At 45.3% G+C, this 13,876-nt stretch overlaps 2 protein-coding genes across 5 annotated transcripts in view; one reads left to right on the forward strand and one right to left on the reverse strand.

The window, feature by feature from the left end:
- Positions 1 to 7,900, forward strand: part of CNKSR2 (connector enhancer of kinase suppressor of Ras 2) — a 256,308-nt gene extending 248,408 nt beyond the window's left edge. For all 4 annotated transcript variants that reach the window (XM_023633518.2, XM_023633519.2, XM_005614035.4 and 1 more), the window contains 2 exons: positions 2,926 to 3,122; positions 5,550 to 7,900. In XM_023633518.2, coding sequence (XP_023489286.1) covers positions 2,926 to 3,122; positions 5,550 to 5,765 — 413 coding nt within the window. In that variant the 3' untranslated portion in view covers positions 5,766 to 7,900. The remainder of the gene's footprint in view (positions 1 to 2,925; positions 3,123 to 5,549) is intronic.
- Positions 7,897 to 11,570, reverse strand: KLHL34 (kelch like family member 34). Its single transcript, XM_023633521.2, has one exon. The coding sequence runs from the start codon at positions 10,970 to 10,972 to the stop codon at positions 9,008 to 9,010; it is 1,965 nt and encodes a 654-aa protein (XP_023489289.2). The 5' UTR covers positions 10,973 to 11,570; the 3' UTR covers positions 7,897 to 9,007.
- Between the last annotated feature and the right edge of the window lie 2,306 nt (positions 11,571 to 13,876).

Raw genomic sequence — 13,876 nt, forward strand, 5'->3', positions numbered from 1 at the left:
ACCAATTGAAAATTATAAAAGAAAATAAAGGTCTGTTTTTGTCTTGAATGTTGAGTTCTGTGTTGTTTTGACTGTTGAGCACAGTGAATCAGATTTAGAATGTGACTCTGCCCCTCACCCCCTCCTTTGAAAATAGAAAGGCTCTTTGTCTAGTCTTATAATGTTAAGTAATTGGTGGCATTTTGTGGTAGCCTGGCATCTCAATCCTTCATCCTTCCTCATCCCACTGCTGTGTCTTGTGGTGTTGCATATGTGTATGATGTGTAGTGATGGGGGAGGGGGCTTTACTTATCTCTGCTAGGAGCCACACTATTCCATTACTATACTTGGAAATGTTTCTGTGTTCCGTCTCATTGTGATTCCTTGTTCAAATGTGCTGCCCAGAGATAAATCCATGCTCAATTCTTCTTACAGCTATCAAACCAGATTCTTTGTAGAACTATGTTGTCCTTTGGTTGAATGCTTTTTTCCTCCTTAACGGCAAGAAGGGAAAAAATAACTTTCAGTTTTTATTTTATTTAATAGCTGTGTTTGTCACTTTTTTTAGTAAATCTTTACTTATCCTTCTTAAAGTAAAACTACATTGAAATTTTATAAAAAATCAATCATCTGGCCCAGTATTCCACAAACTTTAAGAACTGGGGAGAAAGAAAATTGGGTAAGAACTTTTTTTAACAAAATATATACTCCTCACAGTGTTAGGTAATATGGAAGAAGGTTATCTTAAAATAAAAATTTACTATGTAAAAATACTTCTACCTCTCCCTTAGATCCTAACGCTAGAATCTGAGTCCCTTTTTTTCCTTCCCCTTCTTTCAAGAACTGAAAAACTAATAATACATTAGGCCACCTGATACCTAAACTACTATAATTCACATCAGTTAGGCCTCCCATTTCTCTCCTACCCTCTGTTCTATGAAATTACATCTAGCTTTAGATGCAGTCTTGCCTTGAGGCAAAAAGGATGATAACTAGTAAATAATTCCTCGGGCTCCTTTCCTGGCCTATGATTTTATGAAATGGAATTATGCTGTTCAAATGGATCCTTGTTTACAACTCCATTTAGTTACTCTGAATGACCTTATGATTTTGTGCCTTCCTGGCTCCAAACCGTTCTCAGTTAAAATTCCCTATCTCATTTCAGTCTTGCTCTTAACCCACAAAGCAGTTTCTCCTTTTTACAGTCCTCCTTCCACCCATCTCTCAAAATCCTCTAGGTGTTGCAAACATTCAAGGATGAGCCAGCAGAGAATTAAAAAGCTGTTATTTAAATGGATTTCTGTATTTTTAGATTATACTTCTAACTTAGCTATATGATTAGGAAGTTAAAATTCGTTATAGAGGAATTAGTGATAGCATGTGTTGATGATAACAAGGAACTTTCTAATGGAAGGACTCAATAATCATACCTACCATTAGTTGCTAACCTCAGCAGCAGAGCCAAAAATTGAATATGAAACTTAAATGAAGCTACTTTTTAATCCTAAAAGTGATCCCTTCAAGTTAAGGTAATGTGTTTGTTGGCTTTTCAAAAAGTTTTTAGAATGCTGCATTTTAAGGGAGTCTAACAAATTCATTAACACCTACTGTTAAATACACAATTCAAATGATTACTGACAAAATTAGGAGTATAGAATTCTTGTTAAAATCATGGATTTGGGAGCCAGACTGCCCACTTGAAATTCTGGCTCCACTGCTTACTAAGTGTGACCTTGAGCAAGGTACTTCCCTGCTATAAAATGAAAATCAAATAAATCTACTCTTAGTACTGTTGTGAGGATTAAATGAGATCATGAACGTTAAGTATTTACCCTACTGCCTGGCACATATAAATGTTAACTACTCATTACCAATTAGGGAGTCTTTTTTTTTTTTTTTTTTTTTTGACTAAGTCAGAAAGCCTAAAATATTCACATAGACTGTGGTGGAATGAAAAACATTCCATATTTACTCCTTGGGCCAATATAATTAGTATTTCTCAAAAAGGACTCTGGCTCTCTATGAAAGGAAATGTGATATAGCCCTAATCCTATCTACCACTCCAAGCAAAATCCGAGTTCATCTTTGTTTATCATTGTTGAGAAAGATATGACATCAGTAGTCAGGCAATTAAAGAACAAGATGAGAGTTTGATTTGTTCAAATAGATGTAAGATCCTTTCCTGAACCAGTCTCTAATTTTTTTTCTCAAAAAGATTTAATTGCGGTATTTTCTTCCCAGGTCTTACAAATGCTAAGTAGCTTCTTTTAGTACATGCCAGCTTTGCATATAAACATCCCCATAGTTCATTTTAATTAAAGCATTATTGATGATAATTTACGATCATTTACTATATTTACAATGTGGCAGGCATTACTATGGCAGTCACATGAAACCTAATAATCCTCTATGGCACACTACTGGAAGATTTTTATAATCAAATATACTCCAATGAATGCCATTTCATCTTATGAAGTCTGGAAAACTGTAAAAAGCAGTTCAGTATTGCTAAATCAGGAGAGTTCTATTAATCAGCACTTCTATGCTTATCAGTATAATGATAGGGGATATTCATTAAAGTTTTAAAATATTAAATTATGTGCAGGATTGTGTCTGTGTTGTGTACCTTTTGTATTCTAATTCTTTGAACTTAATGGACTCAGGAATGTACGGTGATTTGCTATTCAGAGAATATTTTATTAAAGCATCCTACTATTTGACCATTCTAAAACAATTGGCTGCCTGTAGCTAATCTTACTCAATATAACTAGCAGCTGTGGGTTTGTTTGGGGTTTTTTTTGTTGTTGTTTTAATGTAATAGATTGTTTTCCCAGTCCTTCATTATCCTGTTTTCAGATGGTTTTGATTTTTTTTTTAGTAGGTTTTTGGAGTGTCAAATAACTTTATTACACTGGATTCATTTTTCTCTTTTTTTGGACATTACAGGTGAAAGTAGGGAAGAAAAGTTAGGAGACTCATTGCAAGATTTATACAGGGCATTGGAGCAAGCCAGTCTGTCACCGCTGGGAGAACATCGCATTTCAACCAAGATGGAATACAAGCTATCATTTATAAAGAGATGTAATGATCCTGTGATGAATGAAAAACTACACAGGCTGAGAATTCTCAAAAGCACTTTAAAGGTAAGATATGAAATGGAAAGAGAAATTCCTTTCAAGAGATTCATTCCTCAACTCAGAATGGATTACCAGATTCTCTAGGTAAAGAAATACAAAATGGGGGCAAGGGACAGGTAGACAGGAAGAACCTGAAGCTGAGCCGTTCGGCTACAGAATAATATGTGTATTGGTAAAGAGGAAATAATCTTAACTTTTCATTAACACCTCAAAGCACTGACTAAATGTTATGTGACTTAGTTCTAGGAGAAAACAGGATGTAATTAAATTTTTTTTCCAAAAATGCAAGGCTGGTGCTATTCCTCAGTCTTTCATTTTCCTAAGATGAATATGCCATGTAGTATAATTAATATAGTTATCAAAAGAACACAGCATGCAACAGAATACAATAGTGGCTGCTAATAGGGTCTGAGATACTTTGTGAATATTTCCTTCAGCACATTTGGAGTGAGGCCACAGTAATTCATGTTCCATGTAGAAATTTTATAATTCTTGTTTATGCTATCAGTTCCGAACTCACATATTATTTTCTTATTATACATTTCCATGAGTGCTCACATTGTCTCCAGTCTTCCTATTATGCCAGCCCCAGACTGGGGAGGAGAGGGGAGCAGAAAGGCAGGAGGTTGAAGAAGGAAGCAGAAAAGTGAGCCCCCTCAGTGTGTGTGGGTGAGGGGGAGAGGGCTTGCCACACAAACTCTCCCTAAGCAGGCCCTGCATCCTTAAACAATCAAAAACAGGAAAGAACTGTCATACAGAGTATGTTACGCAGTCATTCTGGGAAACAAAAGGTCAAAGGGCTCCTTTGGGAAATATTTCTGATCCATAGTATGCTGCTGAGGTTTTGTGGTTTTGAAACATAGGTGAGTACCAAAGAGAGAAACAAAATAGAAAAGCATGATTTGGAAAAATTTCCAATAGCAGAGTCAGTTAGCTTTCAGTTGGTGTTCATGCAAATTAATGGGACAACTTAATGGCCTTTTGGTAACTAAGACTAGAATGTTTAAAAGAGCTATAATATTCATAAGAATAATTATTCCAGTGACCAACCCTACTCCAAAGATCTCCTCACTCTCTCACCTTACAGAGCCCCACCTCCCCCCACCCTCACTCAGGTCGAAACTGCCTGGTTATGAAAGCAGGCAGGCATTTTGAAGCAGGTCAGGCTCAAGTATTTTAGAGACTTGCTCCTGTCCCTCTCTCTCAGCCCCACAACCCTGTCTTTCATGCTCTGTAGATTCCCCAAAAGCATTTTCTTCCAGTAGCAAAGAATATGAGCTCCTGCCGATGTTCAGTTCAATAAGTATTGATGAATCACCAGGTATGTGACACTGTGCTCCACTCTCTGTGACAAACAAAGAGGACGAAAAGTCACTATAAAGAAATTCCCCTCGTTGGTGAAATTAATTACAGAGCCTTATGCTTTTTAGCCTGGGAAATTGATAGAGAATGAAAATCTCCCATTAGGGAAGGACAATCGCCCAAGCAACCATGGATGCATATATAGTTCCTGGAATTGTAACAGGACCCTCAGCAAGCACAAGGCCATTCAGAACATCCTCAGTCCCAGCCCCACTGTCTCTGTCTGGTCCCAAGGACCAGAACAACTGCTTAGGCACGTTACTGTCTTTCCCTCCCAACTCTGGCTTGCCCGGAATTGTGCCTTCCCACTTCCTGCAGAACGTTCCCTAAACTTCCTGCCCCTTCCTTGGGCCCATAAAAGATAGGACTGAGCTTTTCAGACTGTCTTACGCTCTCCGCCACGCCGCCGTCCCACCTGGGAGACTCACTCCTCCAACAGGCGATAGCTGTGCTGTGGTGAGTTATCCCATAAGCAAGTTCACTCTTCAGCCGACCTCCAGCGTGGAAGGGAGGGATATTTTGTATTGCAGGCCTCCGGTGCTGCAGGAAGGGAGCCATAACGTTCACACAGCAAGAATTATGTGTTTATGCTGACAGGAGGGCCATTGCTCTCTCTCATGCAAGCATGAGGAGCTAACCATCTAGCAGGACAGATGAAACAGTGCAAAAGTAACTCAAGAGATAGAATGTGGTAAGTCCACTCAATGGCAGTGATAGTGTTATGGGGACATAAATGAGAGAGGAAACATTTTTCCCAATCCTTAAAGGAAGGCTTCATGAAATGAGAGGAATTTGAACTGAATCTTTAAAGAATGACGCAGGAAAGTTTCCATAGGCAGAGATGGGAAACAGGACAGGCCAAGAGAAAAAATAAACCACACAGAGTGGGCAATATGAGGCATACCTTGGGTGTAGAAAAAAGTATACTGGAATTTGAGTCTAAATAGCTGAGTTTGAGTACACCAGAGCTGTTTCTTATGGGCTTCTTAATTTTTTGCCTATTAACTCTTTATTTTAAACTTGAATAAAAGTTTGTCTACATCTTAACTGTTGAATCCTTTTGCTTTTCAGGCCAGAGAAGGGGAAGTAGCCATTATTGATAAAGTCCTAGACAATCCAGACTTGACATCTAAAGAATTCCAACAATGGAAGCAGATGTACCTTGATCTTTTCTTGGATATCTGTCAAAACACCACCCCAAATGACCCATTAAGTATTTCTTCTGAAGTAGATGTAATCACTTCCTCTCTAACACACACTCATTCATACATTGAAACGCATGTGTAAGTGTATTCTGCCTTCTGGTACTTTGAACAAGTATATAAGGTAGTTTTTATATCAATGTGTGGGACACTTGACAAGCTATTCTTTAATGTTACCAAACTATATGAAACAAACCATATATGGTCATAATGCCAGTGTCTTTAAAGAGCATTTGTATATTTTATATGCAATTAGTGCTCAGCTTATGTTTACCATGTGCAAAATCAACTGTCTTCAATGACTTAAAATTAACTTTTGCAAACTCTGAAAACAGGTGGTCTTCAAGTAGTAAAACCACAAAAAGGCAGTTTTCTATCTAAGGTCATCTTTTCTCCCTTTAAGTTAATTTTATATAAACAAGAGTTCAAAAATAAATCACATTTTTTCAGGTGCAGACATCCTTGTGGGTGGGAAAGAATTTAAACCTTTTTTATATTTATTAAAATGTTCTAAGAATTTTCTTAAACATTGCACAAAGTTTAATGCTGTAGTTTTATTTTTGTGAAATGTAGATGCGCATACAAGAGTTAAGCAAAATAGAAGAGCATCAACATAAGAAAAGTTCAGGTATCTAATATTTGTCTTAATAGTCTATTAACTTGTGAAAGCTGGTTAATAGAAATACTATTCCAAATCTATGGGGACACTTAATGGTGTATCAGGGCAAAGCTTTGTAAGATGTTTTGTAACTGAGACCAAAATTGAAGATAGAGCTGCTTTATTTTCTTGGTTTAAATCTTCCTTTATTTTTGTAGTGATGAAATGCTGATTGTGTACAGAGGAATTTGAGAGTGGATTTTTTAAAACACACTTAATTCACCCGGAAAGGCAGCTAACAGATATATATATATATATAATTTCAGCCCAAAATCATGTTTTTAAACTTCGACTCTTAAAATACAAGGTAGAAACTGAAATGAATCAACTTTCCAGTTTCCAATTTTCCCCCAGTCCATTAATTAAACTTATATAGGTTATACTTCAGGCAGGGAAGTAAAATATGTTTAGTTACAGACCGATGTGTGTTATAATATAGAAAACAATGTTGAAAAATAAAAATGTACCTCTCTCCTGAGGAGCAAGAGGATCATGGTCATTCAGAGATCTGTTACATTGAACTGTATGAGAGAAACAATTTATAGAGGTTTTTTCCTAGCTTCCTGAATTGTTCTATAGAGTGGATGAAGTCTATGAAAAAGTCCTCTTCATATATTTCCATTTATAAGCATCTCGTTTTTGAAAGTGATCACAGCATGATAATGACTGTGCTGCTTTTTAGTGTCTGGCTGCATAATGTACAAGTCACAATTTACTGGGGTTTTTTTAGGAGGAGGAAGGGACCCTCCTTTACTATCCTATATCCTAAAATCTACTTCTAATCAGCTTTATACTGTTGCCTGTACAGCTCAGTGAATGTACTTTCATCTCTAAGAGTTCAGATATATGCCAGTGAATATTTTTGCTGTAGAGGAGAAAGGAAAAACTCCACAGCGGGGATCTTTTTCTTTGCTTTTGAAACCACCATTGAATCACTATCGTTTTGCAGACTTTGCACAACTGTACAGGAGAGTGGCCTTTCTACAGCACATTTTCAGTAATCCTATATTTAGTTAAAATGGATGAGAAATCATGTATTAATGTTTGTATGGAATTTTGGGTCCAGTGTAATATTTTTATCATTTAAAAAAGTCTATTTGTAAAAACATTTATTTACTGCATGGATATTGACACATTAAATTTGTGGGGTTTTGTATATGTAAAAAAAACAGAAAACAAAAACCTCTTGTCCTGAAATGAAGTGTGCTTGTTACAGGTGTTAGACTTGTTGATGTTTACTAGACCTAATGTGTACATTCACTTAAAAATATCTGTACCTGATGGATGTGTCATGGATACAGTGGCCAGGTTGTGCCCTGTAAACAGTGAGCAGTTGATGGAGAGACTAGCTATGTTGCTACTAAGCAGCTTTTACTTTTGTAAAGTTGGCTCTGTTGTTTTAAATGGTAAAAATTAAACTAATGAATTTTAAAGACTCGTGGCTAGCCTAGCATGAAAGAAACCTTTTAACTATATATCTGTATATTTTATTGCATTAGTTTCAAATCTAGGAGAGAGGCAGCACTGTAAACTGAAGTCAAATAAATTCAGCTCTTAATGAATCTTTATAAAGCACCTACTTTATTCATGCACAGTCCTCACCACATTTCTTTGTGACCTAATCACACAGCCGCCATTCCCCCAGTGACCACTCCATTGCTGGTACAAGCCAGAAGCAGCACCTGTTCAGTGTATATAAGTACCTTCTCTGAGACCCCGCAAAATGAAGCTGGTTCCCCATTTATTAGACATGAACTTTAAAATTTCACCTACTCCTCTTTCCTTTCTCTGTGATTCTTTTGGGAATTGGGGGAGGGGGAGGAAAGAACTGCCAAAAATAAGTTAATTTTTTTTACAAATACAACCTACAGCATGTCTGCAGAATGAACATTTAAAGAGGATGCAAAAATAGGGTTTGGTTTTGTTTTTCTTAGATGTCCCACTTAACCAGAGGAGCTTGATTATTATGGAATAAGGCTTGCTGAAATAAAACTTAAAACCAACGAGCTGCCTAAAGCCAGGGCAAAAGTAGACCAGGGGTAAGTAAGGATGAGGGACAGAAAAACTTAACCTAGGCTACTCGCCCCCCCCAAAAAGGTGCTGTCTTAGAGATTTTTTTCCCTCTCAGTTCCATACTTATATTAAACCATCAGAGCAGAACTATAACCATGGTTCTGGAATTATAAAATCATAGTCTCCCTTACAATGATCTCATGCTGTTTAACCAAGGCACATTCTCTTCAGTACTTATTCAGATAATGCCATCTTCTACAACTATTTATTACAGTCTTTATAGCTAACAATTTTCTGGGTCTTATATGTAACTTCTTAGGGTATATTTTTTGGCCGTTTGTTTGTTTGGCACAAAAGTAATCACTATTTAGCACCTAGAGGGAAAATAGGGTCATATTTTATTTTCAAAAGCCCAGCATGAGAACTTATAGAAATCCCCAGCTCACTGAAGCTGATTCATATATCCTTCTATTTGACCTCTCCTGTCTCCCATTCTCAGCTTAAGGGGAAATGTTCCCCTTTGGCCAAGCCCTTGTTTGCCTCCTTAACCTTCAGAAGCCACTCTGCTCCCAGAGTCCCATTCTTAGGAAAAGCTCACGTGTTGCTCTGAAAGCCTGGTCAAGCGCGACTTTCTCCTCCATGGTCCGGAGACTGCCCTAACCCATGAAACCCAACATTAAATCTGGCGCCCCTCCAGGCTCTCCCTCCCTCTCCTCGTCCCCTCCCTCGGCCAGCTGCAGCACTGCACACTGCAGGCCGCTCCAGGCCCAGGGCAGTGGGCAGCCGATGTCCTCCCAGCGGTCTAGGTCGAGGTCATAGCCCACTACGTTGCGGGTAGGCACCTGGCGCGACTCCCGCCACTTGAGGCCGCCCAGCAGCAGCACCGTCTCCTCCACCACCGCCAGCCCGTAGCAGAAGCGGTCGTAGGGCAGCGGCCGCAGCCGAGTCCACTGGTCCGCGCCGGGGTCGTAGCGCTCGATCTCGGAGAAGGGCTCGTAGCGCCCCAGAAAAGCGAACACCGCGCCACGCAGGGCCGCCATGTGGTGCCCGAAGCGGGCTGTGCTCATGGACGCCCTCTTACTCCACGCCCGCTCCCCGGGGCCCAGAGCGTACAAGTCCCGGAGGCTGCTCGCGCCGCCCTCGCCTCTCCCTGCCTTGCCCCCCGAGATGTACACGGTGCCGCGGTCCCCGACGGCCCCCGCGTGGCCATGGAGCGCCCGCGGCAGCGCCCCGGCCGCCGTCCAGCGGTCCCGGCGCAGGTCGTACATCTCCGCCGAGGCCAGCGCCTCGCCGTCCGCGCCCAGGCCCCCGACGGCCAGGAGCCCCTCGCCCACGGCGCCGCACCAGAAGTGGGCCCGCGCTTCCCGCATGGCGGGCACTGCTGTCCAAGCGTGGAAGCGCGGGTCGTAACGGTGCACTTGGGCTGAGACCGCCCGCGGGCTGTCGGCCAGGGGAGACGAGGCGCCGCCCGAGGGGCTCTCCCCGCCCAGGACGAACAGGAAGTTGCCGGCGGCGCACACGCTGTGCCCCAGGAGTGGTGCAGGCACTCGCGTGAGGCTGCGCCAGCGGTGGTTGTACACGTCGAAGGCCACCACGTCCTGGGTGAGCTCCCACTCCTCCTCCTCCTCCTCCTCCTCCTCCTCCAGCTGCTCCTCTTCTTCCTCTTCCTCCTCCTCGGGCTCCGCCGCGGCTCCCCTTCCCCTGGCTGCCCCCCCTCGTGGGGCCGCGACCTCCTCCATCACCACCTCCGGCCCCCTGCGCCCCCCGACTAACAAGATACGGGTTTGGGGGCTCCGGACGCTGGTCTGCTCGCCCTGCACGAGCGGCTGGCGGGAGGGCGCCGTGTGGTAGTTGAGGGCCTGGATGATGAGGCCCTTGACGCGGGCGGGCAGCGCGATGCCGGAGCCCGAGTACACCCGCCGCAGCACGTCGGCGGGCACCAGGCCGAAGCGGACGCGCTCGAGCAGCGCGGCGCAGTGAGCCAGGCGTTCGGCCTTAGGCTCCTGCCGCAGCCAGGCCAGCGCCAAGCCCAGCAGCCGGGCCTCCGGCACCCGCGCCACGTCGGGGGCGCCCAGCACGGCCCTCAGCGACGCGGGGTTGAGTTCCAGCAGCCCCGCGGGGCCCGCGCCCCGCGCCAGCAGCTCCCTCAAGTAGCGCACGATGCAGCGCTCGGCGGCGCCCAGCGTGTGCACCAAGCCGAAGCGCGCCGCCACGTTGGCGGCGAAGCAGCAGTTCTCCGGGCCCAGCTGGCGCTCCAGGTAGCGGCCGCACAGCCCCAGGGCCTCGGTGACCTGCAGGTAGCTGGCGGCCTCCAGCGTGTCCTCCACGGTGTCCATGGAGAGTGGCAGCCAGGCGGTGTAGATGAAGTCCAGCAGGCGCTGCAGGCCGGCCGCCGACGGCACGTGCAGGTGGATCACGCTCGCTCGGGATTCCCGAGTGTGGCTCTTGAACAGGGCCCTGAAGTAGTCGCTGGAACACGCGAGCAGCGACCTGTGCGCCGGGAACTCGCTGCCCTCGGTCTCCAGCGTCACGTCGCACAAGAAGCCCTCGGCGCGCAGGGCCTGGTAGCCGGTGAGCAGCGCGCCGCCGTGAGCTTTGCAGTAAGACAGGAAGTAACTCATGATGCCCAGGGCGGGAAGCGGCCGGGCTGGGGCTGGGGCCAGCCGGGCGCGGCCGGAGGCATCCCGGGGCACGGCGCTCCCGGGCCCCCCGCTTGAGCCGCAGAGTCCCTAGCAAGGGCCCATTTTTGCCTGCTCAGCTTAAAGCCCAGGGCTCCTTCATCCAGGTGCGCAGATCTCCCCGTACCCCTCTCAGAGCAAACCCGGTCGCGGAACGGTTTCCAGAAGCCCCTAGTAGCGGAGAGCACGGAGTTTGGAGTCTTCCGGGGGGTGCAGGGTTTTGTTTCGGAGGCTGCCAGCGCGTTGCCCAAAGCCCCCTCCCCGGCCCAGTTTGGGAAACCCACACCTGCGCGCCAGGGGCCGAAGTGGCCGCGCACCATCACCTGGAAGGACCGAGCTGCGGGTGGACTGACTCAGGGGGTGCTGGATCTCCGACAGCCCAGATGCGCAGACGTGGCCCGGCTCGGGGCGTCCCGGGAGCGCGGGGCGAGGGCTCTGACCTCCCTGGGGTGGACGAAGAGGACGGGTTCTGCGGGCACCCGCTAGGGCGGGGGACGACTGGCTACGGGGCAGGGGGGAGGTGAGCTTGTTCCGCGCGGAGGATCAAATCAAAGCCTACGGGATTAAGGAGGGGGGGCGCGGGTCGGCTCGGCGGGTCGGAGGCGTGATTGGGCGCCGCACATAACATGCCGGTAGCTCACAGCGACAGGAATAGCGCGCCGCCTCGGCCTCCCTGGCGCGCCCCGCCCCGCGCCCCGGCTGCTGGCCGCGACCCGAGGCCAGGGGACCTGACTCCAGTGACCCGACAGGCCGCCGGTCACCAGGGGTCCCGGGAACCCGGCTGGGGATGCGGGGGAGCGCTCACTGGGGAGGCGCGAATCGCCGTCCGAGGAAGGGCGCCGGGCTGGGCCAGAGGAACGTCGGCTCCCGGTGCCCCTGCGTCTGGGAAAGAAGCCCCTAGCTCGACACTTTGTGCTTTGAGGAGGCCCTCATTAACCCAGCGGGAGCGGGGATTAAGCGGCGATTTTGCGCGCTGCCACCCTGGAGGCCGCTGCGCGCTGAGGAGCCGCTGGCCGCAACCGCGCCCGGATGAATGCGGGGCTCCCCGCCAGCCGCGCTCGGTGACAGGCCCTCACCTGGACTCACCCGGGCGGGCGGGATGCTGGGCCTGCGCTGCGCCCTTCTCCCGGGCTGGCCTGGCTCACGTTCCGCGGTCGGGAATTGGCTCCCACCCCGCTCTCCGACCTCAGCACAGTCCTCCCTTTCTGTCCTCGGACCCTGCCCGGCCCATCCCTTGGCAAAGTGGACAAGGAAATTGTGGGTGACTTGGGTTTTCTGCCTTTGAATGACCACTTCCTTTAAGAAAATAATTCGTTCCAGTGTCTCTCCCTGACTTTCAGGCTCTGATCTGATTACTGCCTGCTCCATCTTCAACGCCGTGACAAGATAACGGGCAGTGAGGTTGCAAGCTCGGTAGAGGCCGGAGTTTCGTAGGGCCCCTCCTCATGAAGTTATTTTTATAAGATGCACCCAGCACAGAAATGAGGGCTTAAACCACCGCAATCTTGAAACATTAGGAAAGCGTTTCTCCGTCTCCTCCATCTTCCTCTTAAATAACTAAATGATTACTGTGACTGTTCTTTCTGGCCAATCTGGGAGCTTCTGAGTGTTTCGCTTTCATCTAGAATTGATTTTTCTATTTTCTCATGCAGCCTCTCTGGCAATCTGTTTTAAGTGAACCTTTTGAGGGCATCTGAAATAACTTGCATTTCTGACAGTTGTAGTTGTATTTCACAGAAAAAAAAAAGTCCAAGGAAGGATAAAATTCTATCATGTTCTGCCCAGTATGCCAACGGTACTTAGGAGGTCTCCAATTAGAAGTAATTCTTGAAGTGCTTAAAAATATTAGTAAAATGATTTTGCTTTCTTGTCAAAGATGGAACTGCTTTATGACTTAAATTAACCAAATCATAAAATGCAGGCAGGGGCTCAGGTTAAGAGCTAGCTTAAACTCCAGAGGCTAAAAATACTCCAATTTGAATTCCTAATGTTAGAGCTACAGATGGGTTCAGAAGGGGTGCTGTTGGTTTGTTGGTTTTTTCTTTTTTAGTACTAAAATTCTTAATTCAAAAGTAAAATACCAGTTTGGTTTACTGTGCACAGATGTGTATGGTGAAATTAAATGGCCTTTACTCAACCTAATAGAATTTCCCTAGAAGGGCTATTTGAGATCAGTTAGCCAAAGCCTCTCCCTTTCCTCTGCAACTTCTTATTTTCCTCTTTAAACAAATGTGGCAAATGAGCCCCAGGGAGAGTACAGTTTGTCTGGGTGACTTGGATATTGAGTTACGGAGTCTGGATCGGAATCCAGGGCTCCCTCCCTACTATATTAATGTGACCTCATGTATGATAAAAATAAAATAGTTAGTGCAACACAGTTTATTTAAACCAAATTTCAGAGTGATACGGTTTAAATACAGTTTTTTAAACAACGTATTTTTAACCCTGAAATCGGATCATATCCCATCAGATCTGCCTGTCACCATGCATTCAGGTTGAATCCAAAATGTCACACTTCCTTGAGAATAAAGATGCTGTGGAAGACTAAAGTCTTGACATCAAAGATCCAATTTTATATAACAAGCATGTGGTTATTGCTGGCCCAACATGCCACCTTAACATCTTTTGCCATTGATGATATGAAGAACTGTGTTAACTGGAGAAATTTTCATATTAGCTGTGTTTACAAGGTCTTGTTTAGAAAATGTAACTGTCAATCCATCCAAGAACATTCTTGTCCTTTGAGTAATGTTTATGGAAAGTATCGATATTTTAATTTCTGTGCAATATTAAGTATGCTAAACAACATTTCAGTGTGTGCTTTTTTAGTTGTTGCCGCAGATGTAT

The sequence above is a fragment of the Equus caballus genome, chromosome X (genome assembly GCF_041296265.1).
Source record: "Equus caballus isolate H_3958 breed thoroughbred chromosome X, TB-T2T, whole genome shotgun sequence".
Taxonomy (NCBI): Eukaryota; Metazoa; Chordata; class Mammalia; order Perissodactyla; family Equidae; genus Equus; species Equus caballus.

What these genes read in the sequence shown, in the direction of transcription:
- KLHL34 (XM_023633521.2), bottom strand. Translation starts at nt 10,972, where the DNA reads ATGAGTTACTTCCTGTCTTACTGCAAAGCTCACGGCGGCGCGCTGCTC.